We start from the raw sequence: 18,986 nt of genomic DNA, 5'->3' as shown, positions 1-18,986 counted from the left end.
GGTCTGCCTTAGATAGCTTCTAATCTCACTGTCACACCCACTAGGAGGGAGGCAGATACACGGCTCACCTCACCTTATCAGGCCTAATAACAGAATCCTGGAGATTCACACACACACTCCTGCGAGAACAAGCTTCAGAGGGTCACATCGGCGCATCAACCCCGTTAACTGGTGTAAACTGAAAGGAAGGCACAGAGGGATGATCCGTGCTTGGTTTCTGGCCCCCTGAGGGGCTCGCGGTCTGCAGGGAAGCTCATATACAGCAGCACTTAATGGGGTTTGTGAGTGAAGGACTGGGAAGAGGGACGTGTGCGCGCGCGCGCGTGCGTGTGTGCGTGCAAGTGTGCGATGGTGAGTGTGTTCGCGTGCATGTGTGTGGGTGCGCTCCTGTGCGTGGGTGTGTGTGTTGCCGTGAGCAGACAATTGCTGGAATAAAGGAAGAAAGAGTTTAACTGGAGAGGGCACAGCAGGTGCAATTGAGCCAGACGATTGGCAGGGCCCACAATCACATGCGTATTCACTGTAAATATTTATTGAGCATTTATTATGTGCCGGGCACTGTCCTAAGAGCTATACACACATTAACTTACCTCTATGTTATAGATGAGGAACAGAGATAAGTGACTTGTCCAGGGTAACACAGTTGGGTGTGGCACAGCTGGGATTTTACCTAAGCAGCTTGGCTCAAAAAATGCTGTCCTAACAATGCGCCTAACTCCTTATGCCCTTAACCTCTGGACATGGTCACACCAAAACTCACAGACACAACAGCCACACCTTGAAACACACACACACACACACACACACACACACACACACACACAAATTTTAACGTGGTCTTATCTGCTGACAAGCCAGCCTCAAATAAAGTCAACCAAGACACACTAATTGTCTTTAAGTAATGTCATTTTATTTAAGTCATGTGATGGAATTTCAGAGTACATATGCCCAGGGAACCAGCACCAGATTACAAAACTGAACCGGATCAGCTCTCAGGAGGCCCCCCTCGTCCCCTCCCAGTCCTAAGGGTGACCACTATCTTGACTTTGGTGCACTACATATTATTTTCTCTGGTTCCGAATATCATACACATGGAACCATCTAGTATGTACTGTTATATTTGGCTTCTCTCACTCAAGATTTCGTCATGCGCCTTGTCTATGTTGTTGGGTGTAGCGGGCATGTCACTCCCGTTGCTGTGTTTATGTGCATGGTAATGAGTAAGGCGTCATTCATTTTCCATTCTGTTGATGGGTTATTTCCAGTTTGGGGCTGTTATGAAAGGACTCTGAACGTTCCCATGCACCCTCTTGGTGCTCACACCTACGCATTTCTGCTGGGTGTTGACAGCCTAGGGAGTGGAATTGCTGGATCACACGGGTGGCATATGTTCGGTTTCATTAGAAAACTGCCAGTTTCCAAAATGTCTCTACCAATTTACACTCCCCCAGAAATACGAGAGGTCCAGTCGCTCTAGTTTCTCGCCTCCACATGGTGTGACGGTCTTTTTCACTTCAGCCATTCCAGTGGGTGGAGAACTCGTATTCGCAGCGACTCGCGCGTAATTGGCACTCGTTAACAGGACTGTTGAATGAATGGATGAATGAGTAAGTTGGGCGGTGTAGACCGAGAGCCTGGCGAGGGCGGACACACGCACGCACTCCACACACAGCGTTTCGCCGACACCCACCGCGGGGCCCCCAGCCCGGGACACAGATCCTCTCGCGCACCCCGCGCCCACGTGGTCTGAACGCACGGCCTCGGTCCTGCCTGCCGCGCGCGTCGGGTCGCCGAGCCGTCCCCAACTCCGGCACTCGGCGGCGGGCAGGGGGCGCTGCGCGTCCGGGCGCTCCGAGGGGGCGGGCCCGGGTCGGGGCGGGGCCGGCCGGGCTTCCAGGCCTGGGCTCTGGCCGCCCGCGCCACCGGGCCGCTCCGGGGACTGGCCGGGGCGGGGCGCGGCGGCAGGAAACAGGCGGGGACTCGCGGAGGCGTTGGGGACGAGAGAGGGCGCGCCCAACTCCTGGGGGGACGGCAGGCCGAGAGAGCGGCGCCGGGGCCTGGCGCCGAGCCTGAGCCCGCCGGACGGGAGGCGGCCCCGCCGCGGGCTCGGCCCCGGCCCCAGCCCCGCCAGCATGGCCGGCCGGACCGTACGGGCCGAAACCCGGAGCCGGGCCAAGGATGACATCAAGAAGGTGATGGCGACCATCGAGAAGGTCCGGAGATGGTGAGCGTTGCCCGGGGGCCAAGGATGGGACACGGCGGGACCACCGCCACCAAAGGCGTCCTCGCTGCCCTCGCCAGCTCTGGGCCCCGGGTGTTCGGTGTACCCCCGCCCACTAGCTTTGCCCTGGATCCACAGGGCTCTGTCTCTGTTCCCCTGGCTACTCCTGGGGGTCTACAAAGCGTGGTCCCCAGCCGTGCCCTCCTAGAGCAGGAGCCCCCGTTTGTGCCCCACCCCCTAAAGCTTTGACACTCCTTCTGCAAGTACGCCCCAGGATCTTCAGGGCTCTGATCCTGGCCCAGGCCCATAGCCACGCCCCCCATGTGTGCCCCAGGGATCCGCAGAGCCAGGGCCCCAAATCATATTCTCTCTACAGGTACCCACCGCCTCTGCTTTGGGGTTTGCGGGGCTCTCTTTCTCCATGTAACTATGCCCCATTAGCAAAACTGTTGCTACCCTCCTGTGCCTCCCCAACCTCTGCAGGTACCCCCAGATGTGCCTGGCTCCTGGGGGGGGTCTCCCTTCAGGCCTCTCTGACCCAGCCCCCCACCCTCCCACAGGGAGAAGCGTTGGGTGACTGTGGGCGACACTTCTCTTCGTATCTTCAAGTGGGTGCCAGTGGTGGACCCCCAGGAGGAGGTGAGCAACCGCCGTTCCCACAAGGCCCTGCATCTGTGCAACCTCAGGCAAGCCCCTTCCCACCCTGGCCTCTACCTCTAGCTCCCCCTGAGACCTCAGAGGCAGCAGCACAGATGGGAACCATCATTACCAGCTCCTCCCCGTTTTCCCTCTTTTCTGCCCCACACTCCCTGAGTTCGAGCCCTTTTGCTTCTGAGTGCCTCAGTTTCCTTATTTGTATGGTGGGACTTTGCAAGAGCTCTGACCCGAATCCTCTAAACCCCAGGAGCGAAGGCGGGCAGGCGGCGGGGCAGAGAGATCCCGTGGCCGGGAACGTCGAGGCAGGGGCGCCAGTCCTCGAGGGGGTGGCCCTCTCATCCTGCTGGATCTTAATGGTAGGTAGGGATCCTGGAATGTGGCGGGCTGTGGGGACTGAAGGAGAGTACTGGGGACCTCAGGCCAACCATCTCGGCTCTTGCTCCCGCAGATGAGAGCAGCAACCAGAGTTTCCATTCGGAAGGTTCCCTGCAAAAGGGCACAGAGCCCAGTCCTGGGGGCACCCCCCAGCCCAGCCGCCCCGTGTCACCTGCCGGACCCCCAGAAGGGGTCCCTGAGGAGGTTCAGCCCCCACGGCTGGGCCAAGAGAGAGGTAGGACCAGGTACCTCCCAGGAGCCCTCTCCTCTAAGTCCTGTCTTCTCCACAGTCTAACTGACCAGCTCATCCCTATACCTGCTCCCCGGCCTGTGTGCCCTCCTTAAGGAGCCTTCCGACTCCTGCAGAATTTCTCTGTAGCTGCTGTCTCATTCCTCTGGCCTCTTAGGATCTATAGATGACATAACACTGTCTGAGATTTTCATGTAAATTAATGTTTTACTAGTTTGTCTTTCTCCTCACTCCCATCTCATGTCAGTTTCCTGAATGGTGGGCCCATACTGATCTTTTTTTTTTTTTTTTTTTTTTTTTTTTGAGACAATGTCTCTCTCTGTCACCCAGGCTGGAGTAGTGCAGCCTTGAACTCCTGGGCTCAAGTGATCCTCCTGCCTCAGCCTCCCAGGTAGCTGGGACCACAAGCATATGCCATGACACCTGGCTGATTTTTATATTTTTTGTAGAGACAAGGTTTCGCCATGTTGCCCAGAGTGGTCTCAAACTCCTGTACTCAAGCAATCCTCTAGCTTCAGCTTCCCAAAGTGCTGGGATTATAGGTGTGAGCCACCATACCCACACCCGGCCTCCTTTTTGTGGGGAGCAGGGGACCAGGTCTCTGTCACCCAGGCTGGAGTGTACTGGTACAGTCTAACTCACTGCAGCCTCAAATTCCTGAGCTCAAGGGATCCTCTGGCCCCAGCCTCCCCAGTAGCTGGGACTACAGGTATGTGCCATCATGCCCAGCTAATTCTTAGAGTTTTGTAGAGATAGAGTCTTGCTATGTTGCCAAGGTTGGTTTCGGACTCCTAGCCTGAAATGATGCTCCTGTCTCAGCCTTCCAAGGTGCTGGGATTATAGATGTGAGCCACTGTGCCTGACCCTATGTTGATCTTGTTCACTACTGTATCCTCAGAATAATGTGGGACACATAGTAGGTGCTCAGTAAATATTTATTTGTTAAGTGAATAAATAATAGTGATAGCCATAGGGGTGATTAATAATAGGAATAACAACAGCTAGTATTTATTGAGCTCTTACTGTGTGCCACACTTTATGTAGTTTTTTGTTTTTGTTTTTGTTTTTTCCAAGACAGAGCTTCACTCTTGCCCAGGCTGGAGTGCAATCACAGTCTTGGCTCACTGCAGCCTCCACCTCCAGGTTCAGACAATTCTCCTGCCTCAGCATCCCGAGTAGCTAATACAGGCATGCACCACAATACTTGGCTAATTTTGTATTTTTAGTAGAGATGGGGTTTCGCCATGTTGGCCGGGCTGGTATCAAACTTCTGACCTCAGGTAATCTGCCCGCCTCAGGCTCCCAAAGTGCTAGGATTACAGGCATGAGCCACCAAGCCCAGCCTTTTTTTTTTTTTTTGGAACCAAGTCTTGCTCTGTTGCTCAGGCTGGAGGGCAGTGGTGCGATCTCAGCTCACCGGAACCTCTGCCTCCCAGGTTCAAGTGATTCTTCTACCTCAGCCTCCCAAGTAGTTGGGATTACAGGCATGTGCTACCACGCCTCGCTAATTTTTTAAATTTGTAGTAGAGATGAGGTTTCACCATGTTGGCCTGGCTGGTCTTGAACTCCTGACCTCAGGTGATCTGCTCGTCTCGGCCTCCCAAAGTACTAGGATTACACAGGCGTGAGCTATGGCACCCAGCCACCACTTTACATGTTTTTTTTTTCTCATTTAGTTTTCACTACAACCTTATAAAGATGATAATCCTGTTGTGATCCCTATTTATAGATGAGGAAGCTAAGAGCCAGAGAAATAACTCAGCCAGTAAGCCAGCATCTTGGGCCTGGGGTCCTCCTCAGCTCTTTTTTTTTTTTTGAGACGGAGTTTCGCTCTTGTTACCCAGGCTGGAGTGCAATGGCGCGATCTCAGCTCACCGCAACCTCCGCCTCCTGGGCTCAGGCAATTCTCCTGCCTCAGCCTCCTGAGTAGCTGGGATTACAGGCACACGCCACCATGCCCAGCTGATTTTTTGTATTTTTTTTAGTAGGGACGGGGTTTCACCATGTCGACCAGGATGGTCTCGAACTCTCGACCTCGTGATCCACCCGCCTCGGCCTCCCAAAGTGCTGGGATTACAGGCTTGAGCCACCACGCCCGGCTTTTTTTTTTTTTTTTTTTTTTTTTTAGCTACGGAGTCTCATTCTGTGGCCCAGGCTGTAGTGCAGTGGTGCAATCTTGGCTCACTGCAACCTCCGCCTCCCCAGTTCAAGCAATTCTCCTGCCTCAGCCTCCTAAGTAGCTGGGATTACAGGTGCGCACCATCATGCCGAGCTAATTTTTGTATTTTTAGTAGAAATGGGGTTTCACCATGTTGGTCAGGCTGGTCTTGAACTCCTGACCTCATGATCCACCCACCTCGGCCTCCAAAAGAGCCGGGGTTACAGGTGTGAACCACCGTACCCAACCAGCTCTGCTTTTCTTTCTTTCTTTTTGAGATGGAGTCTCACTCTGTTGCCCAGGCTGGAATGCAGTGGCATGATCTCAGCTCACTGCAACCTCTGTCGCCTGGGTTCAAGCAATTCTTCTGCCTCAGTCTCCTGAGCAGCTGGAATTACAGGTGCCTGCCACCATACCTGGCTAATTTTTGTAGTTTATAGTAGAGACAGGGTTTTACCATGTTGACCAGGCTGGTCTTTAACTCCTGACCTCGTGATATACCCACCTCTGCCTCCCCAAGCATTGGGATTACGGGCGTGAGCCACCGTGCCTGGTCGAGCTTTGCTTTCTTCCATGCAGTCAAACCCATCGGTTGGCACCTCTTCCTCCCAGGCCCTAACCTGGCCCTGGCCTTCCCATCTCTCACTGGTTCTTGGTTCCAGCTGGTCTCTTCAAGTGACCTCCACACAGCTGCCAGAACAACTTTTTCCTTTATATATATATATATATATATATATATATATATATATATTTTTTTTTTTTTTTTTTTTTTTTTTTGAGACGGAGTTTCGCTCTTGTTACCCAGGCTGGAGTGCAATGGCGCGATCTCGGCTCACCGCAACCTCCGCCTCCTGGGCTCAGGCAATTCTCCTGCCTCAGCCTCCTGAGTAGCTGGGATTACAGGCACGCGCCACCACACCCAGCTAGTTTTTTTTGTATTTTTAGTAGAGACGGGGTTTCACCATGTTGACCAGGATGGTCTCGATCTCTCGACCTCGTGATCCACCCGCCTCAGCCTTCCAAAGTGCTGGGATTACAGGCTTGAGCCACCGCGCCCGGCCTTTCCTTAATATTTTTTAAGCTTTGCTTTTTTTTTTTTCAAGACAAGGCCTTGCTCTGTTGCCCAAGCTGGAGTGTAGGGGCGTGATCACAGCTCACTGCAGCCTTGGATTCCTGGGCTCAGTCAGCCTCCTGAGTAGCTGGGACTACAGGCACGCATCACCACACTCAGCTAATTAGTGTTGTTATTTTTTATAGAGATAGGGTCTTACTATGTTGCCCAGGCTGGTCTCTAACTCCTGGGCTCCAGCAATCTTCCTGCCTTGGCCTCCCAGAATGCTGGGATTACAGGTGTGAGCCATGTTTTCTGAAGCACATTTTGATGGAGTCATTTTTCTGTTTCAGATCCTTCAGGTGGTTTCTTGTGGCCTTTGACTCCTTGGCCTGACACTTGGGGCTTTTGTGAACTGTTTTCCGCTGACCTAATGGTTCCCTGCTAAGAACACCCTGATGGGGGGCTGGGCAAGGTGGCTCACGCCTGTAATCCTAGCACTTTTGGAGGCCAAGGCAGGTGGATCAAGAGGTCAGGATATTGAGACCATCGTGGCCAACATGGTGAAACCCCATCGCGTGGTAGCATGCTTGTAGTCCTAGCTACTCTGGAGGCTGAGGCAGGAGAATCGCTTGAACCCAGGAGGCGGAGGTTGCAGTGAGTGGAGATCGCGCCATTGCACTCCAGCCTAGGTGACAAAGTGAGACTCTGTCTCGGAAAAAAAAAAAAAAAAACTACCTGTGGGTCTGTAGGCTGGGTCTGGGTCTAGATATTGTATACCTTTGCTAATATAAAAATGGTAGCAAGGATTTATTAAGCACTTACTGTGTGCCAGCCGCTGTGCTTTACCTGAATCCGCTCATCTGACCCTCACAACGGCTACATGAGGTAATTACTATCATTACCCCCATTTTACCGATGGGGAAACTGAGGCCCACAGAAATTAAGTAGCTGGCCCAAGGTCAGGATTTGAGCCCTCTGCCTTGCAGAGGCAGGAAACTGCCCGTCTACCCTGTCAAGCCCTACTCACCCTCGAGCTCCCACCTCAGTGTTCCCTCCTCTGCTTCCTGGGGCACAGCCAGGTTCCTGCTCTGTCCTCTCTACTCCCTGGCCCTCTGCCTTCTGTGACTAGGGCCTGTGACCGTCTGTTTCCCCCACTGTCTGTGCTGCTGGCACAGAGTGGTTGTTCAGGGGATGTTTGTTACCTTGATGTTCCAGATCCCGGGGCCATAACTACAGGCAGCACCGATGAACCCCCGATGCTGACCAAGGAGGAGCCTGTTCCAGAACTGCTGGAGGCTGAGGTGAGAAAGGCCAGAAGGCTGGAATCCTGGGTCTTGAAGGGAATGAGGGCTCTGGGCAGCGAAGGCTTGGAGCCTGCATCTTGAGACCCCAGAGGAGAGGCAGACCTGGGACCAAGCTGAAGGTTTAGGGGCTGGATTCTTGGGACTGAAACAGAAAGGGTGTTTCAGAGACAAAGTGCTGAGGGCTGGCTCACTGCCGATTTGAGACCATTAAAAGCCTGAGAGGCCAGGCGCGGTGGCTCACGCCTGTAATCCCAGCACTTTGGGAGGCTGAGGCAGGTGGATCATGAGGTCAGGAGTTCAAGACCATCCTGGCTAACACAGTGAAACCTGTCTCTACTAAAAATACAAAAAATTAGCCGGGCGTGGTGGCACGTGCCTGTAGTCCCAGCTATTCGGGAGGCTGAGGCAGGAGAATCGCTTGAACCTGGGAGGCGGAGGTTGCAGTGAACCAAGGTCATGCTACTGCACTCCAGCCTGGGCAACAAAGCAAGACTCTGTCTCAACAATAAAATAAAATAAAAAGCCCAACAGTATCACGGTGCTCCTCCATGTATTTTCAAAAAATATCTTAACTGTAAAATTAGTGTAAGAAAATCCCTCATACACCTCTGACATTTCTCACAAGGCGACCTTGATGCATTTTCAGAAATATCAAATATCAGGTTTGTTCCCCTACACAGTGTCGCTGTGGTTGTTTTCGGTGCCTGCTTCCTCTGCGTCCTGGGCACCTGGCCCTGGGCTTGCCTCCCCCGCCTGGGAGGGGAGGGGAGTGGAGGCTTTGGAGAAGGCAGAGGCTCGGAGGCTGGACGCCTGGGTTGGGTGGAGCTCACGCCTGTCCACCCTTCCTCTCCAGGCCCCCGAAGCTTACCCCGTCTTTGAGCCAGTGCCACCTGTCCCTGAGGCAGCCCAGGGTGACACAGAGGACTCGGAGGGCGCCCCCCCACTCAAGCGCATCTGCCCAAATACCCCCGACCCCTGAGAAGCCGGCCTGCCTGTCCTGTCGCCCCAGGGGCCCCTTTGGCTTTTTACAAATAAAGACCCTTTTGTAATTTTGTGTCCTGTCATTTCCCCGTCAGGGCTGGGGAGGGTCTTTGGAGACAGTTTTGTCTCATGCTCCATTGCTCAGATGGGGTCACTGAGGCTCTGAGAAGGCCTTCCTGTAGTCATACCGAAAGGCAGAGTGGGGTGGGGGCTTGAGCCAGGACCCTGCCTCTCCCTCACTTCCCAGGCCGGCCCTATTCCCCAACCTTCACCTCCTCCTTGGAGAGTCCCAGGACCTCTCTCTTCTTCCAGCTCAGCCCTCACCTGGGCCTAACAAGTATCAGAGCTCTGGGTAGGTAGGCCATGATTCTTTTCTTTTTTTTTTCTTTTTTTTGAGACAGAGACTTGCTCTGTTGTCCAGGCAGGAGTGCAGTGGTGCAATCATGGCTCACTGCAGCCCTGACATCCCACCTCAGCCTTGACGTCCCACAGGTACGTGCCACCATGCCCAGCTAATTTTATTTATTATTTATTTATTTATTTGAGATGGAGTTTTGCTCTTGTTGCCCAGGCTGGAGTGCAGTGGCGCAATCTCAGCTCACTGCAACCTCCACCTCCAGGGTTCAGGCAATTCTCCTGCCTCAGCCTCCTGAGTAGCTGGGACTACAGGTGCCTGCCACTACACCCAGCTAATTTTTGTATTTTTAGTAGAGACAGGGTTTCACTATGTTGGCCAGGCTGGTCTCAAACTCCTGACTTCGGGTGATTCACCTGCCTCGGCCTCCCAAAGTGCTGGGATTAAAGGCGTGAGCCACCATGCCCAGCCTGCTACATTTTTTGTAGACATGGGGTCTCACTATATTGCCCAGGCTGGTCTTGAACTCCTGGGCTCAAGTGTTCCTCTTGCTTTGGCCTCCCAAAGTATTGAGATTACAGGAGTGAGCCACTACACCTGGCCTATTCATATTTCATACATAATAACACAGAGGCCTAGAAGGCCTTGGGTGACCAACCCATTCCCTCCCCTGAGGAAGCCACTCCTCCACAGGGGATGCCTGGCCACCTTTCTGTTGGGTCTCACTTATCCCCAGCTCAATAAGCATCTCCTCTGAGAAGCCTTCCCTGACTCCAGGCTCAGTCAGTTTCCCCTTTTTTTGAGCTCCAGCAACCCCCTGGGCTTCGTTCTCCTGGCTTCAGCATTTATCAGGCTGTTCTGGAATCCGTGGTTTGTGTGTCTGTCTTGTCTACGAGCCTGTGGGTTCCTGAGGGGTCCTCACACAACACTGGGAACAGGACAGTCCCAACGGCGGCCTCAGGAATGAGTGAATACATGAAATGTGCTGGGGTTTTCCAGGCAGGCTTCTCTGAGGAGGTAGCATGTGAGCTGGGCTCTGAGACACGAACCTCTGTGCTAGAACTCAAGTCAGCAGCCTTGGTTCAAGTCCTGGCTCTGTTACTCCCTGCGTGGCTCTAGGCAGGCTGTTTTTTTTGTTTGTTTGTTTGTTTGTTTGAGACGGAGTTTCGCTCTTGTTACCCAGGCTGGAGTGCGATGGCGTGATCTCGGCTCACCGCAACCTCCGCCTCCTGGGCTCAGGCAATTCTCCTGCCTCAGCCTCCTAAGTAGCTGGGATTACAGGCACGCATCACCATACCCAGCTAACTTTTTGTATTTTTTTTTAGTAGAGACGGGGTTTCACCTTGTTGACCAGGATGGTCTCGATCTCTCGACCTCGTGATCCACCCGCCTCGGCCTCCCAAAGTGCTGGGATTACAGGCTTGAGCCACCGCGCCCGGCTAGGCAGGCTGTTTCTACTCTCAGCCTTAGTTTGTTCATCTGAGCAATGGGAACAATAACTAGGCCTCATCTGCCCCAGGGGTTTGTTGTAACTTCAAGTAATATAAGGCCCTCTCACTCTGCCTGTAGAGTCATGTATATTGGCCCTATTTTCATTTTTAATAAAGAAAGACACTGAGGTTCAGAGAGGACCAAATTAGAACTTTAAAGAAGCATTTAAAAGAGGTAGGCCAGGCTGGACGCCATGACTCACGCGTGTAATCCAAGCACTTTGGGAGGCCAAGGTGGGTGGATCACCAGGTTAGGAGTTTGAGACCAGCCTGGCCAACATGGTGAAACTCCCATCTCTACTAAAAATACCAAAATTAGTCAGGTGTGGTGGTGGGCGCCTGTAATCCCAGCTGCTCAGGAGGCTGAGGCAGGAGAATTGCTTGAAACTGGAAGGCGGAGGTTACAGTGAGCCGAGATCACGCCACTGCACTCCAGCCTGGGTGACAAGAGTGAAACTCCATCTCAAAACAAACGAACAAACAAAAATGGTAGGCCAGGTGTGGTGGCTCACACCTGTAATCCCAGGCCTTTGGGAGGCACAGGCAGGACCAGGAGTTTGAGACCAGTTTGAGCAACATGGCGAGATAAAAAATGAAAAAATTAGCCAGGCATACTGGTGTGTGCCTGTAGTCCAAGCTAGCTGGGAGGCAGAGGTGGGAAGACTGCTTGAGCCCAGGAACGCGAGGCTGTGGTGAGTGGTGATTGCACCACTGGATTTCACTCTGGGTAACAGAGCAAGACCCTGTGTCAAAACAGACAAAGGAAATGTAAGGATGCTTCCCATCTGCAGTGGTAACAGTGGAGCCATCGCCGTCCAGGGAAGCCAGGCTTGCTGAATGTAGTGTCACTGTTTCTTATCGCTGCTGTAACAAATTGCCACACTTATAGGGGCTTAAAGCTACAGACATTAGCCGGGTACAGTGGCTCACACCTGTAATCCCAGCACTTTCAGAGGCCAAGGTGGGTGGATCACCTGAGGTCAGGAGTTCGAGACCAGCCTGACCAACAGTGTGAAACCCTGTCTGTACTAAAAATACAAAAATTAGCTGGACATGGTGGCACGTGCCTGTAGTCCCAACTATTCAGGAGGCTGAGACAGGAGAATTGCCTGAACCCAGGAGGCAGAGGTTGCAGTGAGCCGAGACTGCGCCACTGGACTCCAGCCTGGGTGATAGAGCAAGACTCTGTCTCAAAAAACAAACAAAAAACCACAGGCATTGATTCTCTTACAGTTCTGGAGAAGTCCAAAGTTAGACTTACTGGGCTAAAACCAAGGTCTCAGCAGTAGTTCCCTCCAGAGGAGGCAGGGGAGGGTCTCTTTCTTTGCCTTTTCCAGCTTCTAGAGGTGGCCTGTATTCCTTGGATTGTGGCCCCTCCCTCATCTTCAAATCAGTGCAGCATCTTCCAGTCTCTCTCTCTCCATTGTCACATCTTCTCTGACTCTCTTGCCTCCCTCCTCCAAGGACCCTGTGATGATGCTGGGCCCACTTAAATAATCCAGGACACTCTTCCTATCTCAAGATCCTCAATTTCATTATACCTGCAAACGCCCATGTGCCATATAAAGCAACACATGTACCAATTCTGGGGATTCAGATGTGGACATCTTTGGAGGGCCATTCTTTGTGGTAATGTCGGTTTGCTGGGTGTTTCGGCCACCTCATGACTCCCCTCAGCCACTCCCGAGGGAAGAGAGTGCTCTGTAGATGTAAAGTGCCTTGTATGTGTTAGTGGTGCAGTGTTAAAGCTCAGAATTCAGGTTCCAGCTTTGAAGCTCAGCATCTGCATTCATGTGTTGTATGACCTCGAGCAAATGTCTGAACCTTTCTGTGCCTCAGTTTTCTCATCTATATAAAATGGAGATAATAGTGACATCAGCCTGTCAGTGACAGTATTCTGAGGGTTAAATGAGGCAACACATGGAGAGACAGCCCTTGGCCTGGGATGTAATAAGTGCTCAATAAAGGCAGGTTTTGTTGTATTGACCCATTTTACAGATGAGGATACTAGGGGGATAGAGACCAGAGACTTTCCTTTTACTGAGGCTGGGGACGGAAGCCTGGCCCCTGACAGCGTGTCCATTTCTAAGCAGCGTTGAGAAACCAAAGTTTGAGTCTCCTCCATTCTTGTCTCTGTCCTGGTCATGGGGCCCAGGAAACTGGGCCCAGGCATACCCCTACCCTCTCTATGACCCATTCTTTGACCTGGTTTAAAAGCCAGTTTGGGCTAGGCCTGGTGGCTCATGCCTGTAATCCCAGCACTTTGGGAGGCTGAGGCAGGTGATCACTTTAGGTCAGGAGTTCGAAACCAGCCTGGTCAACATGGTGAAACCCCATCTCTACTAAAAATACAAAAATTAGCCAGGTGTGACAGTGCGTGCCTACAGTCCCAGCTACTCAGGGGGGCAAGGCAGGAGAATCACTTGAAACTGGAAGGTGGAGGTTGCCTGGGCAACAGAGCAAGATTCCGTCTCAAAAACAACAACAACAACAACAACAACAATTTGGCTGGATATGGTGGTTCACACCTGTAATCATAGCACTTTGGAGTTCAAGACCAACCTGGCCAAGATGGCAAAACCCCATCTCTACTAAAAATACAAAAATTAGCCAGGCATGGTGGTGGGCACCTTTAATTCTAGCTACTCGGGAGGCTGAGGCGGAAGAATTGCTTGAACCCGGGGTGGGGCGCGGAGGTTGCAGTGAGCCAAGATCACGCCACTGCACTCCAGCCTGGGCAACAGAGTGAGACACCATCTCAAAAAAAAAAAAAAAAAAAGTAAATATGGCAAATTTAAAAAGCTGTCTCTCCAGAGCCACAGCCCTTATTTATCACCTTGCTGTCCCCTTTCCACCTCCTCCCAAGTCCACACTGTCTTCGTGAAAATCCTTCTACCCCTGGCTCTCGGCCCCACCTCCAGGACTCACCGACTCCTCTCATCTGTGCCCTCGTCCATCCATCTTCCTGGTCCGGGAACTGTCTCTTGCCCTGGCCTTGCTTCTCTGTGCACACTTTCCCTACTGGGTCCCACCTGCGCTTTGAATAAACAGTTCCTCATTCTCTGCCTTTTAAGTTCTTCCCCCACCTCCAGACTCCAGGAGCCAAATGGCTGCATCACATCTCCACTGGGATGTCCCAGAGACCCAGCCTCATCCTCCTCCCAACCTGTTCCTACCATCCCAGGAGCCAGCCAAGATGGTGACACCAGGAGTCAGAGTCACCTTCCAGGAACCACCACGTCCTATTAGGTCTTAAGTAATTCTCCAGTTGGCCCCTTTCTTCAGGGCAATGCTGCTTTACTAGGTGCCAACAAAACTAACAGCCTCCTGGTGGGGTTCCCTTCCTCCCTCTTGCCCACCTCCAATCCATGCTCCACTCAGTAGTTGGGCAATCTTCCAGAAACCCAAATCTGTCCATGCCATTGCCCCCAGTTAGAACCTTCCTGTCCTTACTACCTGCCGGATGGAGCCCACAGCCTGCTGTGTACCCACACCTGCAGCCACTCTCTCAGCTGCTCGTCTCTCACCCCTTGGGTTTTGCTAACACTGGCTGCTCCACCAGGAAAGCCCCTCCCACTTTACCTGGCAGATGCCAATGCAGTTTTCAAGCCTCAGCTTCTGGGGTGTTTCCTCTGCCTTCCCTCAGCCTCTCACCCCTCCTCTGCTGTGCTGTGGAGCGGTGGCTGTAGCTTTGTAATGGTCCATGTCTGCTTGGGTCTTTAGCACCAGCCTAGGAGCCCCAGGAGGGCAGAGATTCCCTTTATTCATAGCAATAGGTACTCATGTGCACTTACTATTTGCTGGGCACTGTTCTAGGACCTGAGGATGCAGCATAAAGAACACGGAAGAAACAGCTGGGTGTGGTAGCTCCTGCCTGTAATCCTAGCACTTTGGGAGCCTGAGGCAGGTGGATCACCTGAGATCAGGAGTTCGAAACCAGCCTGGCCACCTCTGCTGAAAATACAAAAAAATTAGCCAGGACACAAAAATAATCCCTGCCCTCATGGCACCTGCCTTCAGGCAATTATATCCTAAGTAGGAAGTTAGAAGTGCTCTGGAAAAAGAAAGCAGAGAACTTGAGAGATGGGGAGAGAGCAGGGTGCGACTTTAAGCGGGCAGTTGGGGTTGGAGGGTTCTCACTGAGGCAGTGGTTGGAGAAAAGCTGGAAGGAGGTGAGAGAAAGAGCCTTGCAAGTATCTGGGAAGAGCATTCCAGGCAGAGGGAATGGCCAGTGGGAAGGAGAGCCAGTGTGGCTGGAGCGGAGGCGGGGGGTGGGAGTGAGTTCAGGTCCAGTGGGCTTTGCAGGCAGGGCAAGCACTTTATCCTTTACACTGGGGGAACGAAAACCAGGGCAGTACTCATCATGCCCAGAAGGCAGGCAAAAGCTGGGCCAGATGAACTTATGATCGACCTGCTTAGAGGCTAGTGACAGGACTTGGCTTTTCTTCTGGGTACCAGGGAGGGTTCTGAGCAGAAAAGCATAATCAGAATTAGGTTTTGTTCGTAGTTTGTTTTTGAGATGGAGTCTCGCTCTGTCACCAGGCTGGAGTGCAGTGGTGCAATCTCGGCTCACTGCAGCCTCTGCCTCCCAGGTTCAAGTGATTCTCCTGCCTCAGTCTCCCGAGTAGCTGGGACTACAGGTGCACACCACCACATCCAGCTAATTTTTGCATTTTTAGTAGAGACGGGGTTTCACAGTGTTGGCCAGGATGGTCTTGATCTCTTGACCTTGTGATCCACCTGCCTCGGCCTCAAAGTGCTGGGATTACAGGTGTGAGCCACCCTGCCCAGCCATTTTTTTTTTTTTTTGAAACGGAGTCTCACTCTGTCATCCAGGCTGGAGTGCAGTGTCGAAATCTTGGCTCACGGCAACCTCCACTTCCTGGGTTCAAGCGATTCTCCTGCCTCAGCCTCCCAAGTAGCTGGAATTACAGGCACTTGCCACCATGCCCAGCTAATTTTGTATTTTTAGTAGCATTGGGGTTTCACCATGTTGGCCAGGCTGGTCTCCAACTCCTGACCTCAGGTGATCTGCTCGTGTCAGCCTCGCAAAGTGCTGGGATGACAGGCGTGAGTCACTGCGCGGGCTTGGCCTGCATGCACATTGTTCACTAGAGCCCGGTATTCATTTACAGGTTTTCTGTTCCTCTTTGATGTAAAATATTCATATAGTAAAATGTATAGGTGTTAAATGCACGATTCAGTGAATTTTAACAAATGCATACTGCAGGTGTGGTGGCTCACTGGGAGACCAAGGCAGGAAGATCTTTTGAGTCCAGAAGTTTGAGACCAGTCTGGGCAACATAGTGAGACCTCATCTCTACAAAAACTTAAAAAAAAAAAAGTTAGCTGGGCATGGTGTTGCACACCTCTAGTCACAGCTACTTGGGAGACTGAGGCGAGAGGATTGCTTGAGCCCAGAAGTTCAACACTGCAGTGAGCTATGACTGTACCGCTGCACTCCAGCCTGGGCAACAGAGTAAGACCTTGTCTAAAAAAAAAAAAAAAGCCGGGCTCGGTGGCACGTGCCTGTAGTCCCAGCTATTTGGGAGGCTGAGGTGGGAGGATCGCTTGAGCCCAGGAGTTCTGGGCTGTAGTGGGCTATGCCGATCGGGTGTCCGCACTAACTTCGGCATCAATATGGTGACCTCCTGGGAGCGGGGGACCACCAGGTTGCCTAAGGAGGGGTGAACTGGCCCAGGTTGGAAACAGGGCAGGTCAAAACTCCCATGCTGATCCGTAGTGGGATTGTGCCTGTGAATAGCCACTGCACTCCAGCCTGGGCAACATAGCGAGACCCGGTCTCTAAAAACAAAACAAAACAGAACAAAACAAATGCATACCTCTGCATAAGGAAACTGTTCTCAAATACAGAACATCACTATCACTGGCCAGAAAGTTCCTACTGCCCCCTTCATACCCCAGCTCCCCAGAGTCAACCACTGTTCTAACTTTTTTTATAAGACAGGGTCTTTATCTGTTGTCCAGTATGAAGTGCAGTGGCATGTTCACAGCTCACTAATTTTTTTCTGTATTTTTTGCAGAGATGTGGTCTCACCACATTGCCCAGGCTTGTCTTGAACTCCTGGGCTCAAGTGATCCGCCTGCCTCTGCCTCCCAAAGTGCTGGGATTACAGGTGTGAGCCACTGCACACAACCTTTTTGTTCTTGCTGTTGTTGTTCAAATGACTTTAATGATGCCACAGTGTCTGTTCTCCCCCAAGTAACTGGGTAAAGTGTTTCTTTTTTTGTTTTTTAGTTCATAGCTCACTGCAGCCTTGAACTGCTGGGCCCAAGTGATCCTCCCACCTAAGCTTCCTGAGTAGCTGGGACCACAGGCATGTGCTACTGCACCCAACTAATTTAATTTTTTCTTTCTTTTTTTCTTTCTTTCTTTCTTTCTTTCTTTTTTTTTTTTTTTTGTAGAGAAGGGGTTCATTCTGTGTTGCCTAGGCTGGTCTGGAACTCCTGGACTCAAGGGATTCTCCTGCCTCAGCCTCACAAAGTACTGGGATTACAGGCATGAGCCACCACACCTGGCCTGATTGTTTTAAAATAACAGATTAAGTGAACCTGTTCTAGAACTTCATGTAAATGGAATTAAGCAGTATGTAACTCTTTTGCATCTGTTTTCTTTTACTCAGGCTAATATTCTTGAGGGTCATCCAGATTCTTGTGTGGATCAGTAGTTTGTTCCTTTTTGCTGCTACATTTTATTCCATAGGCCAGGACCTCTCTGCTGGGTGGAGAAAAGATGGGCCCTGCCTCCAGCTCCCTGCACCCTGTGGAGCCCAGGGCTCAGAGACTCGGGTGAATGCACCCCAGGGATATGACTAAAACAGGGAGTAAGGAGGTGGGGAAGGTGAGCAGAGGCCAAGGCTGGAAAGCCTGGCTATAAAACTCAGCCATTAGCCTGGAGGCCATGCAGGTGAACAGCAAGAGGAGAGTGGGACACCAGGGAGCGGTAGGGAGAGTGGGACTGGAGGGCACAGGCTCACCCAGGGAGATGGACGGACTTTTCCCAGGAACTTCTAGAATGGGGAGTCTGTGGCATCTGTCTCCTTAGAAATCTGGGAAAACAGAACTACATCAGGAGAATGTAACATGACCAAGATTCCACCATCCGCCATCCCTGTTTGCCCAGGACTTTCCCGGTTTTAGCACTTCAAGTACCGTGTCCCAGGAGACCCTCAGTCTTGAGCAAACTGGGATGGTGGATCACTGTCACCCTAGCAGCATCCTGCCACTGCCCGTGGGGCTTCCGGACCCTTCTCACACAAGATTACATTCTGTTCTTAAGGACTGATTTTCTTTTTTTTTTTTTTTTTTGAGACGGAGTTTCGCTCTTGTTACCCAGGCTGGAGTGCAATGGCGCGATCTCGGCTCACCGCAACCTCCACCTCCTGGGTTCAGGCAATTCTCCTGCCTCAGCCTCCTGAGTAGCTGGGATTACAGGCACGCGCCACCATGCCCAGCTAATTTTCTGTATTTTTAGTAGAGACGGGGTTTCACCATGTTGACCGGGATGGTCTCGATCTCTCAACCTCGTGATCCACCCGCCTCGGCCTCCCAAAGTGCTGGGATTACAGGCTTGAGCCACCACGCCCGGCCTTGATTTTCTTTAAACATTAAACTGGGCTTCTCCTCTGCTCTAAAACTTCCCATGGTTCTCCATGGCTGTGCCTGGCAACTCAAAGGATATAAGTCTCTGGTACTGGTTCTCAAACTGCTGCATATTGGAGTCACCTGGGGAATCATATAAATATTCTAATGGCTGCCTTCCACCCCAGAATTTTTTTTTTTTTGGCAGAGTCTTGCTCCGTTGCCCAGGTTGGAGTGCAATGGTGTGATCTGAGCTCACTTCAACCTCCGCCTCTTAGGTTCAAACAATTCTCCTGCCTCAGCTTCCCGAGTAGCTGGGATTACAGGCACCTGCTACCACTCTCAGCTAATTTTTGTATTTTTAGGAGAGATGGGGTTTTACCATGCTGGACAGGTTGGTCTCGAATTCCTGACCTCAGGCGATCCGCCTACGTTGGGCTCCCAAAGTGCGGGGATTACAGGCGTGAGCCACCGCGTCTGGCCAAGTCTTTTTCTTTTTCTTTTTTTTTTTTTGAAATGGAGTTTCGCTCTATCACCCA

At 52.0% G+C, this 18,986-nt stretch overlaps 1 protein-coding gene and 1 long non-coding RNA gene across 5 annotated transcripts in view; one reads left to right on the top strand and one right to left on the bottom strand.

Moving 5' to 3' along the window:
• Positions 1 to 893: 893 nt before the first annotated feature.
• Positions 894 to 1,818, bottom strand: LOC141580556 (uncharacterized). Its single transcript, XR_012512771.1, has 2 exons — positions 1,691 to 1,818; positions 894 to 1,584 (listed from the first exon to the last, which is right to left on the bottom strand). It is a non-coding gene; the product is annotated as an uncharacterized LOC141580556 (long non-coding RNA).
• Positions 1,819 to 1,900: 82 nt separating this feature from the next.
• Positions 1,901 to 18,986, top strand: part of BCL7C (BAF chromatin remodeling complex subunit BCL7C) — a 59,394-nt gene continuing 42,308 nt past the window's right edge. The window contains exons 1-6 of one of the 4 annotated variants that reach the window (XM_074382033.1): positions 1,902 to 2,224; positions 2,782 to 2,860; positions 3,126 to 3,234; positions 3,327 to 3,488; positions 7,931 to 8,016; positions 17,272 to 18,170. In XM_074382033.1, the coding sequence (XP_074238134.1) occupies positions 2,133 to 2,224; positions 2,782 to 2,860; positions 3,126 to 3,234; positions 3,327 to 3,488; positions 7,931 to 8,016; positions 17,272 to 17,298 (555 nt within the window). In that variant the 5' untranslated portion in view covers positions 1,902 to 2,132 and the 3' untranslated portion in view covers positions 17,299 to 18,170. Of the gene's footprint in view, positions 2,225 to 2,781; positions 2,861 to 3,125; positions 3,235 to 3,326; positions 3,489 to 7,930; positions 8,017 to 8,872; positions 9,069 to 17,271; positions 18,171 to 18,986 lie in introns of those variants that run through there. The other 3 variants (XM_010340854.3, XM_074382032.1, XM_074382034.1) reach the window with 3 other exon arrangements.

Source organism: Saimiri boliviensis, chromosome 12, assembly GCF_048565385.1.
Source record: "Saimiri boliviensis isolate mSaiBol1 chromosome 12, mSaiBol1.pri, whole genome shotgun sequence".
Lineage (NCBI taxonomy): Eukaryota > Metazoa > Chordata > Mammalia > Primates > Cebidae > Saimiri > Saimiri boliviensis.
This window is presented reverse-complemented; position numbering and strand designations above follow the sequence as displayed.